The sequence below is a fragment of the Macrotis lagotis genome, chromosome X (assembly GCF_037893015.1).
Source record: "Macrotis lagotis isolate mMagLag1 chromosome X, bilby.v1.9.chrom.fasta, whole genome shotgun sequence".
NCBI classification, from domain to species: domain Eukaryota; kingdom Metazoa; phylum Chordata; class Mammalia; order Peramelemorphia; family Peramelidae; genus Macrotis; species Macrotis lagotis.
The window spans coordinates 673893551-673916289 of NC_133666.1; the positions used below are offsets into that span (position 1 = coordinate 673893551).

The window sequence follows — 22739 nt, forward strand, 5'->3', positions numbered from 1 at the left end:
GACTAGAGCACAGGGACTCGGAATCGGGTAAGCTCATCTTCCTGAGTTCAAATCTGGCTTCAAACACTAGCTGGTTGACACTGGCTTTTACTTTTTTTGGTTTTGGTTTTAGTTTTTGGAAGGCCATGGGGTTAAGTGAGTTGCCCAAGATCACACTGCTACGTAATTGTTAGGAGTCTGAGACTGAATTTGAATTTAGGTTCTCCTGACTCCAGGGCTGGTGTCTTCTCCACTGCATCACCTAGCTGCCCCATAGCTGGGTGATTCTGGGCAAGGCATTTAACTGTTTGCCTCAGTTTTCTCATCTGAAAAATGAACTGGAGAAGGAAATGACAAACTACTCCAGGATCTATACCACGAAAACTGCAATATAGGGTCAAGAAGTGTCAGACATGGCTGAAATGACTCTACAACCACAACCATGTGATAAAAAGGAAGTTCTTTCACTATAAAGTCATTCAAAAAGTTCTGTCAACTTTAACCTTAGTGGCCTTGGGGATGCTTGGGAATGACTCCTCAGTAATGGAGTGGAGTCTATCAAATCATGAGTCTGAATAGTCTAGAGGACCCCATACCATTCCAAACTTTAGTTTAAAGAATTGACACCTTGAGATGTAAGGAATGACCTTTGGGACCAATGATGGTCCAATTCAATGGAGGTAGAGACTAGGAATCATTAATGTCACCTGTGCATACCAATTTGGTGGAATTGATTGCATGGAGGAATTGAGCTGAGTTGAGCCTACTTTCTCCAGAGACTGATATAGTGGAGAGGGGACTAAGACCCAGAGGGGTTGAGAAAATATTTCCATGTTTACTCTGGGTATCTTTAAATAAATACCCTTTTATAAAATTTAATCAATATAAAGTGGTTAAAGAAAACATCAATCACAAGGGTTAACACAGGGAAACAGAGTCAAGGGTGGCTCAAGTTGATGGTAGTAGAGAAGAAACACCCCAACCCTTCAAGGTTCCCTGGAATTGAGAGTGGATAAAGCTATTTTAGCCCTAAGACAAGGAGACCAAGTATACAGGTCTCTAAGATAGGCTTCCTTTTAGGGACCTAACCATATGGTCCTATGAATCTCAAGCTGTGAATATGGGAACTTGATTTCCCACAGGTATGAAAGGTCTTTTTCATTTTAACATACATTATTTTCCTCCAATTAAATGTCAAAACACTTTTTAATTATTTGTTTTCTAAGGTTTTGAGATCCAAATTCTTTTCCTTCTTCCCTCCCTCCCTTCCCCCTTCTCTGAGACAGTAAGCAATCAGATATAGGTCATACATGTATAATCCATATTAGTAAAGGAAATGAGTGTAGGTGGGACCCAGAGAAGACCAGGACAAAAAAACAAACAAACCATTCTCCTTTCATGGGGGGGGGGGGACGAGGAAAGGTTGTTTTGATTGCTTTTTTCTTTTTTTTTATCTTTTATTCTTATGAGGAATGGCTCACTAAGTAGGTGAGGAGGAAAGATGAAACAAAATTAAAAAGGGAAGGTGGTATAGTGGCTAATGTGATGGACCTGAAGTAAAGAAGACATGAGTTCAAATCTTAACTCACACAGTTAACTTACTGTGTGACTTTAGCCAAGTCACTCAACATCCTCCTCTGTATAATAGAGATAATTATATAACCTCCCTCCCAGAATTCTTTTAAGAGCCAAAAGAGGGACAGCTAGGTGGTGCAGTGGATGAAGAACTAGCCCTGGAGACAGAGGACCTCAATTCAAATCCAGCCTCAGACATTTAACAATTACCTAGCTGTGTGGCCTTGGGCAAGTCACTTAACCTCATTGCCTTGCAAAAAAAGAGCTAAATGAGCTATTATTCTTAAAATTCATTGCCAACCTAAAGTATCATATAAATTCTGATTATCATTATTAATTATTATTATTAATCAATTATAATTAATAATGAAATCATTAATAATATTGTTAATGTTATTGTGGTTATTGTTAATAATTAATAATAATGGTTTAGAAAGAGAAGAACAATGGGTTCTGATAGCATCTTAACATCAGGAATTAGAAGACCCTGTCCTGTTCCTGCTGTTGTAACTTCCTTCCAATCTCTCCTCAGTTGCTCAGGTTTCTCAATTATGAAGTAAAGGGACTGAAAAATTCATAGTAATTATGATAATTCAGTTCTTTTTCAGTCCTGTTGAACTCTTCATTGACCCAATTTGTTTTTCTCTTGCAAAGATTTCCCATCTCCTCCTTATAGATGAAGAAACTGAAGCAAACAGGAAAAAAGTGACTTGCCCAAGGTCACACAGCCAGATTTAAATTCAGAAAGATGAGTCTTCCTGACTCCAGGGCTCTGTACATTGCACACTTAGCTGCATAATTAATAATAATAATAATAATAATAATAATAATAATAATAATAAACTGTTTTAAGTTTTGCAAAGCATTGCGCCTATGCTCTCTCATTTGACACTCCTAAAAAACCTGAGAGGCAGGGGCTATTACTCCTATTTTACAGATGGCAGATGAGACAACTAGGGTGAAGTGACTTGCTCAGGATCACACAGCCAATCTGAGGTCAGTTTTGAACTCAGAAAGATGAGTCTTCCTGACTCCAGGCCAACACTATCTACTGCACACCTAGCTGCTTAATAATAAATAATGATGATGGTTTAAGTTTTGTAAAGCATTGTACCTATGTTCTCTCATTTGATGCTCCTAAAAACTTGGGAGCCAGGTGCTATGATTATCCCTGTTTTACAGATGAAGCAACTGAGGCAGACAGAGATTAAGTGACCTACCCAGGGTTACACAACTCCTAACAATCTGAAGTAAGATTCGAACCTCAGATCTAACTTGACTTCAAGCTCCATGATCTTTCCACTCCGCTGGATCTGTCAGAGTGAAAAATGCAGAATCAAGCTAATAACATAAAGGAAAACAGTCCGAGAAGGCACCAGCTTCTGATCGATTCCAGAGATCAGTCCTGAGGGGCTCCAATTCCCCTTTCCTCCTCAACTGTGACAAGAGGATGGTCCAGATCCTGATGAAATTCAGTCCTTTTGTCATGGTTTTTCCCCTCCTCAGACCCCAGTGGCGACTGGGAGCCATCCAGCTGTGCCATCCCTAAGTGGGGGTAGGGATGGGCAGAGGGAATGGGGATGAGTTTGAGAGAGAGGAAGCTGAGGGTTTCACTCAGAGAGAAAGAAGAGGAGGCAGCAGGAACTCCTGGGGGATCCAGGAATCGAAAGTCAAAGCAGAATCGAAAGTAAAAGAGATGAATAGAATCTCAATTGGAAGAAATTTCCTCCAAGGCACAGATTTGGAGCCACCCAGGGGTAGGATAGCAGCAGCACAGTGGGGGAGGCTGGCTTCGGGCCCCTCGGCCTAAGCCACACTCCCCTCTCCTTGGCTTTCTTTTCCTTCCTCCCTCCGGGCTCCAATCTCTCAGTGCTTCCCACTAGCCGGGCGTGTTCTTCACAGGAAAATGAAACTAGCCCAACCAGGAGCCCTCCCCGCTCCATGAGCCAATGGGATTGGGGCCCGCCTTTGGCTCTCATCCACCTGCCTGAGACCTGGGTGAAGCTGGGCTGCCGGTAAGGTAAGCTCTGGCCTCCCTTAGAACCCCTGCCCCCGGCCCCCCCCATCCCTGCTGTAACCGGAGACATGGGGCTGGACCAGACGCCTGCCAGGGCCCTGGACAAGTTTGTCCAGGATAATCTGCTGCCACAGAAAGACTTCCTGGCCCAGGTGAGCCAAGCAGTGAATGCCATCTGCCAGGTGTTGCGGGAGAAGGGCTTCCAGAACTCCACGTCCAAGGGCCAGGTGATGAAGGTCATTAAGGTGAGTGAGGCCAGAGTCCTGCCAGGAGATGAAGACAGGTGGGGGATCTGGGACAAGAGGGCAGAACCTGGAAGACCTGGGAGCCTCAGCCCCATGGGCACAATTCATTAATAAGGAAGGACTTCGTAAGTACCAACCACTGAGGATATTAGTTGAAGAAAATATCAAAATATTAAATGATTTAAAAAGTAAGCTGAAAGTGATCTGAGGGGTGTAAGGAGATGGGGATAGCTTTACCACTGGGGTGAGATCAGGAAAGGCCTCTGAGAGGAGAGTTGTGGACTTGGGAACCAGGAGTCCTGGGTTCTGGATAAAGAACTGAGGCACAGGCTGTTTGAGTTAGAAGGGTGCATAGAGATCATAGAGGATAACAGGATTGATGGATTGGGAAACTGATGCAAGGAAGCTGATACAAGGACCCTCAGGAACATAACAGCAAGGCCAGGGATTAGAACTCAGGACGTCTGAGCAAATCGTTTCTCCAGTCTGGGACTCAGTTTCCCTACCTGTAAAACAGAGATGATGATGCCTGCCTACTTCAAAAGGGCTGAACCGAGAACCATTTTGAAAACAGCCCATTACTTCACAGATGTAGGAACCAAGCAGTATGGCACCCAGTACCATAATAACATGGCACCAAATTCTGAAACTTACTACTTGTGTTACAAATAGAAAAATCATTGTTCCTCTCTCACTTTTCAGTCTCTTTATCTAAATAATGAGAGGAGTTGGACTAGAATTCTAGATTTAGAACAGAACGAAGTCTTAAAGACCAAATAGACCAACTCTTTCATTTTATAGAAGGGGAAACTGAGGCCAGAATAGAGAAGTGGATTGTCAAAGTCACACAGGTAGCAGAACCAAAGGAGTTTTGAATCCAGGTCCGGGACTTTGCCCACTCTATCAAACTGTCTCTCAAGAATCCCTTCTAACTGCCTAGGTCGAAGATCTCATCATACCAGGGCTGATTTGGTTTTCTCCTCAGGGTGGCTCCTATGGCCGGGGCACAGCCTTAAGAGGTGGCACTGATGCTGACCTTGTAGTGTTCCTCAGCTGCTTCAAGACCTATACTGACCAAGGGACCTGGAAGTCAGAAAACTTCACTAACATCCAGAAACAGCTGGAAGCTTATTGGCAGAATCAACCTCAGGGTTTGAGCCTCCAGTTCTCCTCTCAGGAGGATCCTCTGGCTTTGAGATTCCGGCTGGTATCAGAACCACTCCACAGATGGATAGATGTTTCCCTGAGACCTGCCTTTGATGCTCTAGGTGAGAGTGAGCCTAGCCCTAGAAAGGTGGCAAGACCTGCTCAGAGATTCCTTAGAGTGGAGATATGATACCTTCTACTTCCTCTCCCATGGGCCTTCATTACCTGGCATCATGTACAATGAATGCCTAGAATTGATAGTATATTAGAGCCTCTCAACAATCTGGGAAATGGACTCTATTATTATCTCCATTGTAGGGATGAGGAACCTGAGAGACAGAGGTTAAGTGACTTGCTCAAGATCACACAACTTAAAAGTCACTGAGGCAGGATTAGAACTTGAGTCTTCTGAAACCATGTTCCACATTCTATCTATTGCACTTTCTAGTTGCCTAATGAAACCCCTCAGACGAGTCCTCCCCACCCCATTCTATTGTGTAAAACAGTGCAAAGAGCCCAGGATATATTTCCTGGAGAAAAGAGATCTCTTCTCAGAGGACTAACCCATAACTCACACTCAAAGTTTGGGTCCCCAGAGGGTGTCTGCTACTCTTCACTTTTAGAGAGAACTCTCTGGATTGCTATTCCTACTACTGAATTCTTTTATTACAAATAGGGTGGTAAGAATAGCTGGTACAAAATGTTGTCCATCCCCCTACTCCCCACCTCTAGCACCAGGGGTATACTTTTCTATAATGGCAGCTAATTGGCACGTAGATAGAGGACCAGCCCTGGAATCAGGAAGCCCTGAGTTCAAATGCAGCCTCAGACACTGGCTGTGTGACCTTGGGTAAGTCACTTAACCCTGATTGCCTCACATCCAGGGTCATCTCCAGTAGTCCTGATTCATATCTGACTACTAGACCCAGATGATCCCAGAGGAGAAATGAAACCTAACCCAGCACTCCTTCTCTCAAATCCAATTCATTTGCAAGTCATGGCATCACCTCCCTGATGTCATTGTTCTTCAAGACTGAAGGACAAACATCATTCTCCCCAAAGACACATAGCAATTTTTGGTTATAGTAGGCTCAAATTTAGAGGAGAGAGGTCATGAGACATACATTGGGCACCTGTGAAAAGGGGAATTCACTATTTATGGTCCCAAAGTATAAATCTCTGCTTGGGTTCATTATCTCCACTGGATGGACTAGTCATCTGAATTTCTAGGGTCTGTCCCTTTCCTGAGCCTTTCACTGCCTCTCTTCCCTGTTTCAAGGCTCGTACTCCTGAGAAATCATATCCAACCATATTTTTTAGGTTCTATACCTGTGTGTGTCTCTGTACTTTCTCCAACTGGTATATTAATTGCTGTTCATCCTTCTCCAAGAGTACGAATAACAACATTGGAGTGATGTCTTAATTTACAAATGAATAGGATTAAAAATAGAGGCTGAGGTATGAGGCAGATTTGCTTGCTCAATCACAAGATGCTTGCTGCTTAACGTTACAGTTGTATTTCCAACACTGAGCAGTATATGAGATGAAGCAATATCAGTGTCATTTCCTCGCAGGACAACTTGGATCCAACTCCAAGCCCAGCCCCAAGGTCTATGCAGACCTGATTAGCTGTGGCTCCCCAGCTGGTACATACAGTGCCTGTTTCATGGAGCTGAGGAGACTATTCATCAACAATCGCCCCCCAAAGCTGAAGAATTTGATCCTCCTGGTGAAGCACTGGTATCTGCTGGTGTGTGAGAATCCTACCGTTTGGTTCCTGTCACCTATCGTCCCTTCCAGTATGGTCCCTGCCACCCTTGGAAGCTCTGTCCACGCTGGATACCTTCTAGAGGCAGATAGATCTTTCCTCTAACTAGGATACCAGCTTCCCTAGGGGAGAAGTTGATGCCTTTATCTTTGTGTAGCCACAGGCATTGTTAGCCTATCATTGCTTCAAATCCTCACCCTATCTGTGTCCATTAGCCTGTGACTAATCCAGACCCTCGATTAACCTGTCCTTGACCTAACCCTAATTCTGAATAGTACTGATCTGTAACCCTGACTTTATCCTGTCTTGTATCCACTGTCTACCTGGGGGGCAGACCTTGGGCACTATGGACCAGGGACCATTTGGAACTCCAAGTAAAGACAGTAAATTTGCTGGATTTCCAAAGATCTGAGTCAGGGAGAGAGCTGATCTGTCCCTTGGAAGGTCTGGCCCATTAGCAGTAAAGCCCTACCCACCCTGTGTTAGGAATTCCAAACTCTTCCTGATTTTGGTCTTTCAGGTGAAGGAGGCTCATCAAGCAGAGCTTCAATCAGCAAAGATGTCCCTGCCCCCAGACTATGCCCTCGAACTCCTAACCATCTTTGCCTGGGAAAGGGGGTGTGGGAAAGAGAAGTTCAACATGACTGAAGGTTTCCGAACTGTGCTGGGGCTAATCCAGAAATACCAAGAGCTCTGTGTCTACTGGGAGGTCAACTACAGCTTGGAGCATGAAGTCGTTGGGGCTTTTCTACAAAACCAACTCAAGAAACCCAGGTACCACCATGCTCAATCTCTCATATAAACTGATAGGCTGGGAAACCCAACAGACTCTGAAATCCCTCAGCTTAAATCTAAGATTCTTCTCTGGCCTGGGGTCTTCAGAGGAAAAGGCTGCTTTCTCACACTGATCTGACCCCTTCTATCTATTGGGAATTTCAGACCTGTGATCTTGGACCCTGCTGATCCCACTTGGGATGTGGGTCATAGGGACGACCAGCACTGGAACCTGCTGGCTCATGAAGCTGGGTCCTCCTTGTCTTATCCTTGCTTTGTACTAGGAGATGGCTCCCCTGTCCAACCCTGGGATGTTCTGGTGAGTTTAAAAGTGTGAGAGAACCATTCTGAGCTAGAGAGATTGCCTCTGGTCACAATTCCTTTATTTTTATTCATTCAATTAGAATTTATTAATTACTTATTATGTTAGCTTCTGGGGATTCAAAGATGAAAAAACCAAACAGCTTACTTCCAAGGAGCTAAAATTAAACTGTCTTGGAAAAAGCAACATGTCCATGGGTTAAAAAAAATACAAAATATAGAGAAGGGTATTTTGAAGAGGAGAATGTGAGAATTAGGAAAGTGGTCCTTTGACCTGACTATCAAAGGAAAATGAGGGATTCCACCAAGAAGAAGTAAAGAGAAAGCATGTTTCAACTGACATAAGAGATCCTATGTGAGAAGTGAGATAGATCCCCTTAGGTGAGATCCCCTTGCAAAGACTAAGATGAGAAGTGGAGTATCTGAGCAACAAGGAACATGGAATTGGGCTCGTTTCATACCCTGATGACCAGACCAAAGGACTCCCCCCAGGGGAATGAGCCTAAGTCATCCTCAGTCATGTTCATAGGTTTGTAAACATTTGAAACAGAGAAAGTCTTAGGTATCTTTTAGTCCAAACTTTTCATTTTTCTGAATGAGTAAATGAAGCCCAGAGAGGGGAAGGGAATTGTCCAAAGTCTCACAATGACTTTGTAAAGCCAGAATTCAAACTTGGGTCTCTTGATTCCTGGTCTGTGTGGGAACACAGTTGACTCCAAGGTCTAGTTCTATGCCATAATGCTCTTTGGAAAACTGGGTTTCAAACATTCTCAATGAGAGGGGGCCTCCAGGGATTGTGTGACTGAAAGCATGCCAGTAGAAAAGGGCTTTACTTTGGCTACAGAGAGCTCAGAATGAGATGAGCCCCCAAGCATAGATTGAGTCAGATTGCAAAAGATCTTGAATGCCAGGCAAGGGAACTTGGATTTTATATCTAAGTAATTAGGAGTCTCTAAATTAGGAGTGCACTAAAAAGTGCACCAATGGGGGAAGAATATGGTTAACTTCCATAGAAAGAGTACTTTAGCAGCTTGTATAAGATAAACTGAGAATAGCATGGGAAAGAGACACTTGTGAGGAGTGTGCAGAGACAAAGAATCAGAAAAAGACAATTTTTTTTAGTTTTTGCAAGGTGATGGGGTTAAGTGACTTGCCAAAGGTCACACAACTAGGTAATTATTAAGTGTCTGAGTTCAGATTCAAACTCAGGTCTTCCTGAATCTAGGGCCAGTGCTCTATCCACTGCACCACCTGGCTACCCTGAAAAACAGCTTTCTTTGTGGACTTTCAGGGTCTACTGACTCCAGGAAAAGAAGCTAAAGTAAAAGACTCTGTGGAGAAGGAAAGGGGGGCACCAAGGAGCAGTGACAGCTCTGCAAACAGCATCCCTAAATGTCCAGGATCCTCAAACAGTGAGTTATCCAAGAGGAAACCTGACTCTGAAAGAGCTACTAAGGATGTCCATCCCAACAGGACAGGCATGGAAATCTACCACATCCCAGCCAAAGACCTGGATAAGTTCATTCAGGATGTTCTCCAACCAGATGCAGGTTTTCAGGAGCAGATGGGCAAAGTCACAGATGCTATCTTCAGGTGCCTCCGAGAAAAGTGCTTCCAAGCATCTTCTCCTCCCATCCGGGTGCTGAAAGTCAGCAAGGTGAGAAGGGACCATGAGGAAGTGAGCAGGCTCTACAGCCCAAGAACTCAAGGCTTCTTAAAGTTCATTTTCTCTCCCCCCCCCAAAGAAATGGTATTTAAAGGGAATCCGCTATAAAAGTCAGATCCAGAGTACCCCTACTTGGGTTCAGGACACAGAACTGAACCCTGTAGGTAGGTGTCCCTCTCCTTCTAACCCATCAAATATTGGCATGGAGATGAAAGGTATTTAAGAACTCCAAGTTCAATTGGGAGGGAAGACTGTGGAGGGAGAAGCCAGAAGCACCTGTCCTGTCTATTTTGAGGGGAACCCATTACAAGCCATTTTATATATAAATATATATGTGAATATGTATACATAAATACCTCTACATATATGTGTATATCTATATTTATATATATATATATATGGAGAGAAAGTACATGATATAATGGGACAGCTAGATGGCATCATATTTTATAGAGTGCTGTATTTCAAGTCAAAAACATGCATCTTTATGAGTTCAATTCTTTCCTGAGACATTTACTAGCTGGATTACCCTGGGCAAGTCATTTCACCCTGTTTGCCTCAATTTCCTCATCTGTAAAATGAGTTGGAGATGGAAATGGTAGATCACTCCAGTGTCTTTGCCAAGAAAACCCCAAATGGGGTCATGGAGAGTCATGATAGGAATGAAAAATTAAGTCATTAACAAAATTTATTCTTAAATACGATTCTAGTCTTAGCAGCTTTTTGACTCTGAGTTATTGACAACCAGTACCTGGGTTCTCTGCTGTTTCTAATGATCTCTTTCTTGGACTGGACTTCTGATTGCATTGATATGGGGAGCCCCAAGGAGAGGAAACTTTCTCTTGCAACTGCTAGTATTAGAAGATCACTTAGAACACTGAGAGATTAAGTGATTTGTCTTAATTTAGAAAAGCCAAGAGCCTGACCTTTAGTCCTGCTGCTAGAATCCAGTGACTCTGGAGGGCCACAAGATGTCAGGAATGAGACTTGAACCCTGGTCTTCCTCATTCTGAATCCAACCTTTAGTTGCTACCTTGTTCCAAACTCATATTTTAGGGGGTGACAAGTCTGGCATGGAACCTGTCTTGGACCCAAATGGATGCAACTGTGATCTGCCATTAAGGTGAGAGAGGGGAATAGATTAGATGATCCAGCTCCCAAAGAAACATGAAAATAGTAACTGTCTATGAAGTACCAAATCTCTAGGGAAATTATCCAGAAGTTTAGAGTTCAAGATAACAAATAGACAGCTATTTAGAAATTTCTAGTTAGTAAGTCTCCTTCAGGATCCCAGTTTTGAGTAATCATAGGGCTGCTCTTGTCTTCTTCTCAGGGTGGTTCCTATGGCCGGGGCACAGCCCTGAGAGGTGGCACTGATGCTGACCTCATCGTGTTCCTCAGCTGCTTTAAGACCTATGCTGACCAAGGGACCTGGCAATCAATGAACTTCACTGAGATCCACAAACAGCTGGAAGCCTGCCGGCAGGATCTACCTCAGGGCTTGAGCCTCCAGTTTTCTGCCCAGCAGGATCCTCTGGTCTTGAGATTCCGGCTGGTGTCAACATCACTCCAAAGTTGGATGGATGTCTCCCTGAGGCCTGCCTTTGATGCCTTAGGTGAGTGCATGGCAAGTTGAGGTGGCCTCCCCGGCAGGGAAGGGATCCAGACAGGAAACTGTTGCATCTTAACTCCAGACCTCTCAATAAATGTCCCTCCTTGTAGGGGGACCCCCATTTCTTCCATTGGAGCTACCAGAGGGGCAGCTACATGTTATCAGGCAAAGCTTGGTAAATTACTTCATGCTCAGTGGCTGTAGAATGCTATTATTCATCATGGAGTAATAGTAATTAATAATAATAATAGTAATAATTAGAAAGATTATTATTCATCATGGAACATATATAAATATGTAAAGATAATTATTCATCATAGAATAATAGTAATGACTAATAATTATAAATTTTCAAGTCCCTTTAATGTTATCTCATTTGATCATAGAACATAAGGATTGAGAGAGGCTTTAGAATTCCATATATCTGGGAAGGATCCTTAGAGCTGAGAATATCATGTTTGGGAAGTACCTTAGAACAAAGGATGTTGGAATTGGGTGGGGTTTTAGAATGGGGAATATCAGAGTTGGGAGGATCCTTAGAACAGGGGATGGCAGAGTTGGGAAAGTTCTTCGAAGAGGGGATGTCAGAGCTGGTAAGGGCCTTAGATCAGGGGATGTCAGAGCTTTTTGTTCAACTGTGACTGACTCTTCATGACTCCACTTGGGAATTCCTTGGAAAATGAGTCTTTGGGGCTCCAAGCCTAATATTGTAACTACTGTATCACTTAGCTGCCATGTCAAGTCCAGGAGGGGCCTTAGAATATAGAATATTTTCAACTAGGCCACCTTTTGCCTCATTTCTTACCTAGCCTTAGTCTTTGAAAGGACATTGCCTCAGACAAATGAGACCAGGGAAAGATCTTAATTTAGAAAAGCCAAGAGCCTGACCTTTAGTCCTGCTAGAATCCAATGACTCTGGAGGACAGAGAGAGATGACTTTGTGTGGCATCACCTCACTTAAATCCAATTCACATGCAAGATGGAGCATTACCTATGATGTCACTGGTCCTCTTTGAGAATGAAGGATGGACAATGGGATGGACAACATGCTTAGTGATGCCTTTGGAGATATGAGAAATGAACATCTCTCCTATTTAATTAGTAATTATTGTATTAAGACCAAGTTTTCTCCTTTTCTACTTTCTCATTCAAAAATTAACCAGTGGAAAAATCTTTCTTAAAGATTTACCTAGGCCAGGATCTAATCAGACAGTAAAAGAAATAATAAGTTTAGACCAATAAGGTGCATTCTGTATGAAGAATTTGCTCATACAAGTCCTAGGAAAGTGCTGATTCTCCCTAGTATCAAGACAATAGATTTAGAAATTGATGTCCCTTTGACCAAGATCTGAGTGACCTAAGTCACATACCCCAAGATAGCTCACTTTCCATTTGATTAACCAATCAAAGGTGATTAGGTATCTCTCAGGAATACTTTCTCTTCAAAGGGCATATAAGCTGTAATCCCACCACCATTAGGGGGCCTTGGTCTAAGAGAGAGCCAAATGATTACTCTTTTATTTAAAATCTACTGGTCTCATTAATAAAATGATTATATTACCTGGAAACCATCTCAAACTTTTTAATGGTTACAGAAAGCATCAAGTGAAAGAAAAGAAAATTGCTTCATTATCACAACACCCATCAGAGCAGTGAATTGATGTGCTAGTGACAATGAGAACTAAGACCTCATGTCTTCTATCTTTAGGCCCTGTAGTTTCCCACTGATAGAGCTGCCCTTCATGTTTATCTACCCACAAAACATTAAGATCAAATACCCAACAAAAATTTGGGGGCGGCTAGGTGGCGCAGTGGATAAAGCACTGGACCTGGAATCAGGAGTACCTGGGGTCAAATCTGGTCTCAGACACTTAATTACCTAGCTGTGTGGCCTCGGGCAAGCCGCTAAATCCCATTTGCCTTGCAAAAACCTAAAAAAAAAAAAAGATCAAATACCCTTCCTTCATAAAGCTTGTAAATCAACTCTTACTTGCTGATGCCACTTTTGTTTCTTCTCTGTGATCACCCAACACGTAATGCTCCATATACTTCTCTATGGTTCTCAGAGTCTTACTCCAAGCCAAGGTAAACCAGAGCACAGAAACTGGAAAGATCTGAATGGTCCTAAATAGAGAACTGAGAAAATTCACAAAACCATAGAACTCAAGAGTCAGTAGGGACCTCAGGGACCACATAGTCCCACTCCTAACACCCCAAGAATTCTCACTATAATACACCCAACAAGAACATTCTTCCTCTGTATGATAGTCCTTCAAATAATTGAAGCCAACTATCATACCCCCCATTCCTCCTTTCCCCTCTCCAGATATTTTCTCCAGATTAAACATGACTAGTTCTATCAACATAATGTTCCTTCGCCATTCTTCCAACAGATATTCAGTACAGGGTCTGGAATAGGAGGTGCTTATTAAATGATAACTGATTGATTAAGCCGCCCAGCTAATAGCCTTCTCCAACTGTGACCTTCAGAATGGAACTCAGTACTGCAGACAAGGGTAGAGTATAATGGGATGGCAATTCTCTATTTCTGGAAGCAATGCCCCTCTTCATGTAGCCCCAAATCACATTTGTTTTGATGGTGGGTACATCACCCTCCTGATATCTGTCTACCCACACCTTCAAACCATTTTCAGAATTGACAGATAATTAGACCTCTCACTATTTTGTATTTGTGAAGCCGAATTCTTACACCCATATATCAAACTTTACTTGTCCTCACTGAATTTCATTCTTTAAAGGTTTGGTTTTAATTTATTTTTATTCTGAATTTATCAAACACCAAGTGAATAAAGTAGGTTTTGCAGTGATCATAGGACTAGGAGTCAGAAAAACGTGCATTTGAATCCCACTTCAGACACACACTAGATGAGTGACCCTAGACAAATCACTTAAGATACTTAAACTGTGGCTCAGTTTCCTCATCTGTAAAACAGGGGTGGTAATAATAACATCTGCTTCCCAGGTTGGTCATGAGAATCAAATTAGTTAACATGTGTTAAGAACTTTGCAAACCAGGGGCAGCGTAGGTGGAACAGTGGATAAAGCAACAGCCTTGGAGTCAGGAGGACTTGAGTTCCTTGCAAAAAAAAACACCAAAAAAAAAAAGAACTTTGCAAACCTTTAAGTGCATAAATGCTAGCTGTTATTATAATTAACAATACATAAAATGGACACTCCCTTAATAGAAGAGGATTAGATAGAAAACTCCAGATTTCTATATATGAAATGCTTTTCTTTTTTTTATATACAAACATAATTAGTGGTTATCTTTCTAGATTCAGTCCAATACTCATAGCCTTCCTAGATCCTTAGGGATCCTGAGCCTGCCATCTGTCTTAGAAGACATCCACCATTTGATGAGCAGGCCATTCCTTTCTTACTTTGATTTTGTTTTTTGCAGGGCAATGGGGTTAAGTGACTTGCCTAAGGTCACACAGCTAGGCAATTATTAAGTATCTAAGGTGAGATTTGAACTCAGGGTCTCCTGACTCTAGGACTGGTGCTCTATCTGTGCCACCTAGCTGCCTCTGGCTATCCCTTTCTTTATCCAAGTCCCTGATAAAAAGTTCAGTCAGTTAAGATTGGGAATCACCTTGTGAGGCCACGCCACCTACCTTTAATCACAGAACAGAGCGTCAGAACCTATTTGCCCAATAGTGGTTTGTGTACCACTCTTTCCTTGGGCTATCGACAAGATGATATCATGAAAGAAACCCTGGATTTAGACCCAAGTAAGTCACTTCTCCTTTTCTGGTCCTGATCTCTGAAAGGAAGGAATTCCCTATTGGACCTCTGATTTCAGGGATGGTGGAAGGGAATAGGTCAGTCCCTTGACCCAGAGTGCAGAAATAGACTTTTCTATGTCTTTGAAATCTCTGTCCTAGGAGAGAAAACCAGTTTAGTTTGTGGCAAAGAGGAAGTATGTATATGTTTCTTCACAGGTCCTCTCACCCCTGGCTCCAAATATAAACCTCAGGTCTATACAGACCTCATAAGCAATGGCTTTCCAGGCGGCAGCTATTCTGAGTGTTTTACTGAGCTCCAGAGGGATTTTGTCAACAGTCGCCCCTCTAAGCTAAAGAATCTCATCCTTCTAGTGAAACATTGGTACCAGCAGGTAAGTCCTGGAACACAACGCCATCGATAAACACACATACTGTAATCAAAACTATTAGAATAAAATCTCTGAGCTATTTTCTTTTTTTAAAAAAGGAAAGGGTTTTCATTTATTCCCATTACATATAATGTTTGCTGTCAATTTTAGATATAGGCTACTTATCATTTTAGAGAAAGCATCATTTATTCCTATGGTTTCTGGTTGTATTTGTGTATATGTGTTATATTTTAAAAATTTTGCATGTATCAAAATAATTGTAATTTTTTATTTTGGATATTAAAATGGTCAATTATGCTTATAATTTTCCTAATATTGAACCCTACATTTCTGGAAAAAATCCAGTCTAGTCATTGTATATGATCTTCATGATATATTAGTATTTTATTTAAAATTTTTTAAAAAAAATTAGGGAAGTTGATCTATGTTTTCCTTCTCTGTTTTGATTCTTCTGTTTTAGATATGAAGATTATATTTTTGTCATAGATGAAATTTGTTAGGATTCCTTTACCTATTTTTCAAACAGTTTATGTGGTATAAAAATTTAGTTCTCTTTAAATGTTGGATAGAGTTATTTGTAAATTCTGGTTCTGGTTTTATTTTTCTTCTTATGTCTTATTCTATTTCTTTGTCTAAGTTCAGGCTATTTAAGCATACTATTTCCTATTTGTTAATCTGAGCAATTTATATATTTGGATTATTAGTTTTATTGGCATCTGATTAGATAAAATAGCTTCTATTGATGGTTTTCATTTCCTCTTGATTAGTAATTTGTTTTTTTCTTTCTTGTTTTTATCAAATTAGTCAATTGTTTATTTTATTGCTTTTTTCCTTCCAAAAAAGTTCCTACTTTTATATATTTGCTCAATAGATTTTTTTGTTTGTTCATCTTTCCTTTGATTTTTAAGACTTTTAATTTCTAATATGAAAAGTATTAATAGACATAATCCTTGTGAAGTCCTCATTAGTTCATGCATTTAAACATGTCCTGAGACTGAATGCCCACTGATAAAAATATCACCATTGAACTTCTTAACAACGCTGTAAGGAAATATATCAGGACTCATTTTTATTTTACCTATGTATTTATAGTTTCTTCTTCAATTAGACTAGATTACAAGCTCCCAAGAGCAGAAAATCTATTTTCTTTTCTTTTATCTGAGGTACCCAGGATGGAACAAGATAAACAATAGTTAAGACTTGTGGACTGATTGATTGATTTTTTTTGTTCAAATAGGTTGCATCTTGGTATAAGACAGGACAACAAGATGAGTGTTTGCCCCCAGTTTATGCCCTAGAGCTCCTGACCATCTATGCATGGGAGCAAGCAGGCAAGAAGAACAAATTCCACATGGCTGAAGGCTTCCTGACAGTCCTGGGACTAATCCGGGACTACCAGCGTCTCTGTATTTACTGGACGGTCCACTATGACTTTGAAGATAAGGTCATCAGGAGTTGCCTACAAAAACAGCTGCATAAGCCTAGGTATCAAGTTTTCTTGTCTCCTATTTCCCACTTTGTTTCCTGGGAATTAAAGGTCATTTCTGCCAAGAGCAGAATATGACAGAGTAAGAGCTAGGCACTATTATGAAGAAAGCAAGGTTATTTGGAGGCAGTGGAGAACCGATGTTAGCTGAAAAACCAATAATAATTATAACTGACATTAATATAGTGTTTCAAGGTTTGTAAAATGCTTTATATTTGGTCTTTCATTTGATCCTCCCAGTGATCCTATCAAATAGATGTCAATCTACAGATAAGGAAATTGAGACTAAGAAGTTTAGAAATTTACCCTGAGTCATACAACTTGTAATGTTTTCCTGACCTCATCCAACATTTCTCCATTGTGACAATGAGTTGCCCTTCTCAAGGTCTTTCTCAGGGATGCTCTGGAGTCCTATAGTTATTTTTCCTTCAATCCATATTTTCCTGACTACCACAACCTCATATTCCTTCTTGTCCTCTCCAGTCTTCCCTCTGCTTATCCTCCCATGGTGAGGAAGGCTTCATCTTCAATTTTTCTTTCTATTCCTTTGTGCAGGCCCCTGATCCTGGATCCAGCAGATCCAACCTGTAATGTGGGCCAGGGGAACTGGGAGAGGCTGGCCCGGGAAGCTGAAACGTGTAGGTGTCATCCCTGCTTTGTGAATGGGGATGGGTCTCCAGTGCAGCCATGGGATGTGATGGTAAGAGGCAGGGCCTATTCTCAAGGAGAATGCTCTCTCCCCTAAAGATTGATATCCTGATGAGATCAATTATGATGAAGTGGTTCTGGGTGACCTGGGTAGGCCAAACATTACTGTAGCCATTTTGCAGGTGAAAAAACTATGCCTCAAAAGGGCATATATCCTAGGAAAGGGCCTAGGTCACAGAAGAAAGATGTGGGCTTGTATGACTTGTTTTGGTGATGACAGAAGATCAACTGGGTTCATTGGCTATATTTGAACTTTGGTTGTTTTTTTGTTTATTTTTTCAAATGAGGTCTTTCCCACATTCACACTCTCATCTCAGTTCTAGGCCAACATGATATGGTACAAAGAATGTTGTCTCTGAAATCAGAAGATCTGGATTCAAATCCTACCTGTTTGACCTTGCGTGAATCCATTAACTTCCCCAAGCTTCAATTTCCTCGTCTGTCAAAATGAAGAGATTGTTTCTACAGTCCTTTCTGAGTCTTTGATTCTATGATCTATGGTATCTCTCTCCAGCCAGCTCTGCTTCAACAAACTCCATCATGGGACCTAGACAACTTCATCAGTAAATTCCTTCAGCCCAACAAAGAATTCCTGGATCAGGTGAACAAAGCTGTGGACATCATCTGCTCATTCCTGAAAGAAAACTGCTTCCGGAATTCATCCACTAAGGTGCTCAAAGTAATCAAGGTAAGCCACTAAAACTCCCAGATGAAACAGGGTCTCCAAGTAAGGATCAGACACTCCCCATGACCAGAAGGGGTTTAGAGTCAAAAGTAGGGACAGAGTTGGCTCCAGTCACTTCATCTGGAAAGTATAAGTGGAAGGAAAAGAAGAAAAAAAAACATTTAATACACCCCTGCTGTATTCTAGGCCCTGAGTTAAGTAAATGAACTTTAGACATATTCTCTAATTCGATCCTCACAGTATCCAGGAGGGAATTGCTAATATGAATCCCATTTTATAGATGAAGAAACTGAGGAATACAGAGATGAAGTGACTTAAAAGGAGGGCAAATAACTCCATTGTGTGAGTAGGAATGAGTTATGGACAAGAATAGATCTGCCAGCTCTCCTAATTTACTGGGAGCCTTTCTAGAAATTTCCTCCTCTATCTTTACCCTACTGTACTCCATTCCCTGGATCCCCAGCTCCTAAGTTAAGTTGTTTTTCTTCAGTGACTACCAGGACACAATGGTAAAGTTTAGAAACTGAACCACTTCCAAGGTTCTAAAAGAGATTTAAAGTTCAACTTTGATCCTGAGACAAATCCCAAGATAGTCCTTGGGATTCTAACCAAGCACTGAGAGTATAATCCTAGAAAATAGGGGGAAAAGAAATGAGATTTAAGATGACTTATGTTCATATCCATCCTTTGGAGCTTATTACATGTAAGCTTCATTTGTGCTTAACTTTTGATAGAGGTAAATGCTGCCTTCTTAAAGATGAATAAATTATCCACAGCAAAACAGTGAGGTTCTAGTATCTCCCCATTATTTTAGTCAAAGCAGTATTGATGTTTGTGAATATTGTCTCCGATGTGCAAATTTAGAGAATCCAGCCCAAATGTTCATGTGAGCTAATTACCCACTATTCCTCTGACCTGTGGTCGAGCATTCCAAGCTCATATTGATCTGGTCAGCCACAGGCAAACAAACTGTAACTTGACTCTAACGTACTGAGTCATTTTGGTCCTCTTCAAGAATGGAAGATAACAATCAATCAAACAACCTACTATCTAAATTACCCTCTATGAGTCATTTAAACTCTTCCTTGGTCTCAGTTTCTTCATCTGTCAAATAAAGAGTGTGGTGATTAAAAATGTCTAAGAGATAGAATTTCTGGGTGATTTAATAATTTTATTAATAAGGCAAGCATATTATTCAGAAAAGGATGGTCATTTGGCCAAAGATCCTCTTGGTGACAGGTTCACATTTTTATGCTTTGAAGAGTGAATGTTCCCCGGGGGGGAATCAACTCGATTGACTAACAATTAATAGGAGAAGGAATATTACAATGATTGCTTTAGAGTGATATTGGTATGGTTTGTCCTTCATTCTCAAAGAAGTCCATTAAATCAGGGAGCCAATACTATGACAAGCATATGAATAGGATGTGAGTGAGGGGAAGCTGTACTAAGTCACCAGCCTCACTTTCTTCTCCAGAGTTATCTAGATCCAGTCCATATATGAATCAGAATGACTGGAAATGGCCCTGGATACGAGGCATTCAAGGTTAAATGACTTGCTAAGGTCACACAGCTAGTAAGTGTCCAGTGTCTGAGGCTGAATTTCAATTCAGGTCCTCCTGATTCCAGGGCCAGTGCTCTGTCCACTGTGTCACCCTAATTGCCCCTATAGTAATATCATCTCACCCCTGGACAGCAAGACAATCTCTCAACCCAGACCCCTTCCAGCTTTGGATAATCTATTCAAAGAATTTATGCCCACCCAAGCCTGAGCAGAAGACAGGGTCTTCTATAGAGTCTTAGGTAGAGTCTTGGGGTCTTAAGTAAGATCTTAGTCTAATCTCATCATCAACAGCAACTTCTTTCAAGATACTGATCTTTTAAAATCAGGACTTTAGAAAAAGGGAGAATTGGGGGCGGCTAGGTGGCGTAGTGGAGAAAGTATTGGCCTTGGAGTCAGGAGTACCTGGGTTCAAATCCGGTCTCAGACACTTAATACTGACCTAGCTGTGTGGCCTTGGGCAAGCCACTTAACTCCATTGCCTTGCAAAAATCTAAAAAAAAAAGGGAGAACTATGAATCTCTCCCAGACTCATTCCTCTCATGGGGTTGATGTGGAAGCTCTCTTCTAGAAAGGACATCTGGAAAGAGCCTGGAGTGGCTTGGGGATTGGGTCAAGGAACAAAAAGAGAATAGCCACTAGATGATGAGATCACACAAGCCCCTTCTGCTGGAGTACCTTGTACCCTATCCCAATCCAGACAAGATACTACTTAACTTTCTAGGAAACTTTCCTTAATTCTGGAGTCAGACAACTTGGATTCAACTCCAATTTCTACTTGTGTGATTTTGGGTGTCATTTTATTTCCTGGACCTCAGTTTCTTTCTCAGTAAAAAGGGCTAAAATAATTTCAGAGCTCTGTTTCTGTGAGCTCATGAGTGTCCATAGCCTTTGTCTGTACCTCTTTATGGCACACATCCAGGATGAACTGGAGTCTGCTCAAACCACCTCTGAGACTGATTGTAAAATTTTCGATATGAGCATTGATGATGGAATATAGTTTTGGGTTGAACAGAGTAAAGAATTCATGGACTCAGAGACCCAGAGTTATGGGAGACAGATAAGTTTATTAAATCTTGAACAAAGGTGTAGCTTATCCAAGAACAAGCAAAGAGAAACAGAACTTTTAAAGAAAAAAGAAAAGGAAGGGAGGTTGAACTGTGAGATATTGAGAAGAACTTCGGGGGTTGTCTTATGTGCAAACATGGTCTGGGGAATCATGTCGTAAATAGTCAAGGACAGTTTGTCATTATTTGGGCAGCATAATTATCTCAATATTGTTTGTGGGACTCAGTGACCCAGATGGTTCTGGTGCTCATCTGGGGAATGACAATTTTGACATAATGCATGGGGAAATGTTTAGTAGACACAGAGTACATGGTATGGGGAAATTTCTGATCAGATACAGAGCATGTGAAATAATCTATCAGCTCAAAGAGAGGCACAAAACAACAGGTTTTCCCAAAGATAATAGAAAAACCTAAGTCACACAACATGGGCTTTGTAGGGAGAAAGTCAGTATAAGTTAACAATAAGTTAACAATTTGCTTTCTGTCCACCACATCATTCCGCTACAAAATAGTTCTGGCTCAATTCATTTGGGGGTTTGGGAAGGAGATCTCATCTTCATAATAGCTGCTTCCTCCTGGGAGGATGCATTGTGCTATCCTTATCTACAGGTCCTATTTGAGAGGAGATTGAGATGCAACTGGAAAATGGCTGAGACGGTGTCCATAGAATGCTGATTTTCAGGTTTGGGTAAAGGATAATATTTAGGTTCAGCTACTAGTTGGAGATATATGGCTTGTAGCCTGGAGAAGACAAATCTCACAAGAAGGTTAAACAGACAGGGGTCAAAAGGATCAAGAGAAATATGATTAATAGTAAGGTGAGTATAGGAGCAAGGAGAAAAGCCAGGAGTCCCACCTAGAGAAAGATCCGGGGGAAGTATAAATAATAAAATAGTATTCCATGATCCCAGCAAAGACTGGAGCCAGCTGGTGATTGAATCAGTACATCTAAGCAAACACGCACACACACACACACACAAACACACATGTAGACATGTTATATATATATATATATACATATATATATATATATTTATACATATGGGGAGAGATATATCTTGATTCAGTTCAAATCTGAGTTCCACAATCCCCAAAGGAATCCATAACTTATAATTGGACAATTGGACTCATAACTATGCTTTTCTTTTACATTGACTTTCAGACCAAATGACTAAACTTTCACATTCAACCTTTTTATTTAAACAAAGTCAAACCTGCTCATACCTTCTCAACAGGCTTAAAACCTTCTTTCATATTTATACCTTCTTTAAAGTTAAAAAAAATCCAACCTTCTTATACCTTTCATTTTTCCTTACAACCCTTTATTCTCTTTCCAAGTCTTCCAAATCTCAGACTTTTCTCAGACTTAACAACTTTGATCTTACAAAAATCTTGAGCATCTTGCAAAACTTAGTCCATTCAAGTTATAGTCAAGTTCTGATATTATTACACAAAAGTAGCAACAAAGCATTTTCAAGTTACTTAGGAGACTCATATAACTTAAAACAAGATTTCCAACTTTTATAGTATACATCCCAATTGATAACGTTACATTTACATTGATTAATACTTATTTTAGCTTGCATGATCTTTTAATACCAAACTAGATATTCCAAACAGATTCAATTACTTTTTAACTTTTTCCCCTGTTTCTGAAGAATCTGAAAAGAGTAAAGTATCAGTACAACTAGTTCTTGCTGAAATCTGATTTCTCTTCATAACTTTAGATGAGAGAGAGAGAGAGAGAGAGAGAGAGAGAGAGAGAGAGAGAGAGAGAGAGAAGAGGAAAGGAGAGGAGAGCTGAATTGGCCAATCAAGAAACAGAGACATTAACACAGATACAAGAAACCTAAACAGGGGGCTGCTAGGTGGTGCAGTGGATAGAGCAACAGCCCTGGAGTCAGAAGTACCTGAGTTCAAATACAGCCTCAGACACTAAATAATTACCTAGCTGTGTGGCCTTGGGCAAGCCACTTAACCCCAATGCCTTG

General features: G+C 41.1%; 1 protein-coding gene across 1 annotated transcript in view; it reads left to right on the top strand.

Moving 5' to 3' along the window:
• Positions 1–3221: 3221 nt before the first annotated feature.
• The window catches only part of LOC141501628 (2'-5'-oligoadenylate synthase 3-like), a 28670-nt gene continuing 9152 nt past the window's right edge, over positions 3222–22739 (top strand). The window contains exons 1-11 of the mRNA XM_074205792.1: positions 3222–3816; positions 4802–5084; positions 6537–6712; positions 7251–7504; positions 7670–7823; positions 9117–9482; positions 10825–11107; positions 15066–15241; positions 16476–16723; positions 17280–17424; positions 17947–18120. Coding sequence (XP_074061893.1) covers positions 3640–3816; positions 4802–5084; positions 6537–6712; positions 7251–7504; positions 7670–7823; positions 9117–9482; positions 10825–11107; positions 15066–15241; positions 16476–16723; positions 17280–17424; positions 17947–18120 — 2436 coding nt within the window. The 5' untranslated portion in view covers positions 3222–3639. The remainder of the gene's footprint in view (positions 3817–4801; positions 5085–6536; positions 6713–7250; positions 7505–7669; positions 7824–9116; positions 9483–10824; positions 11108–15065; positions 15242–16475; positions 16724–17279; positions 17425–17946; positions 18121–22739) is intronic.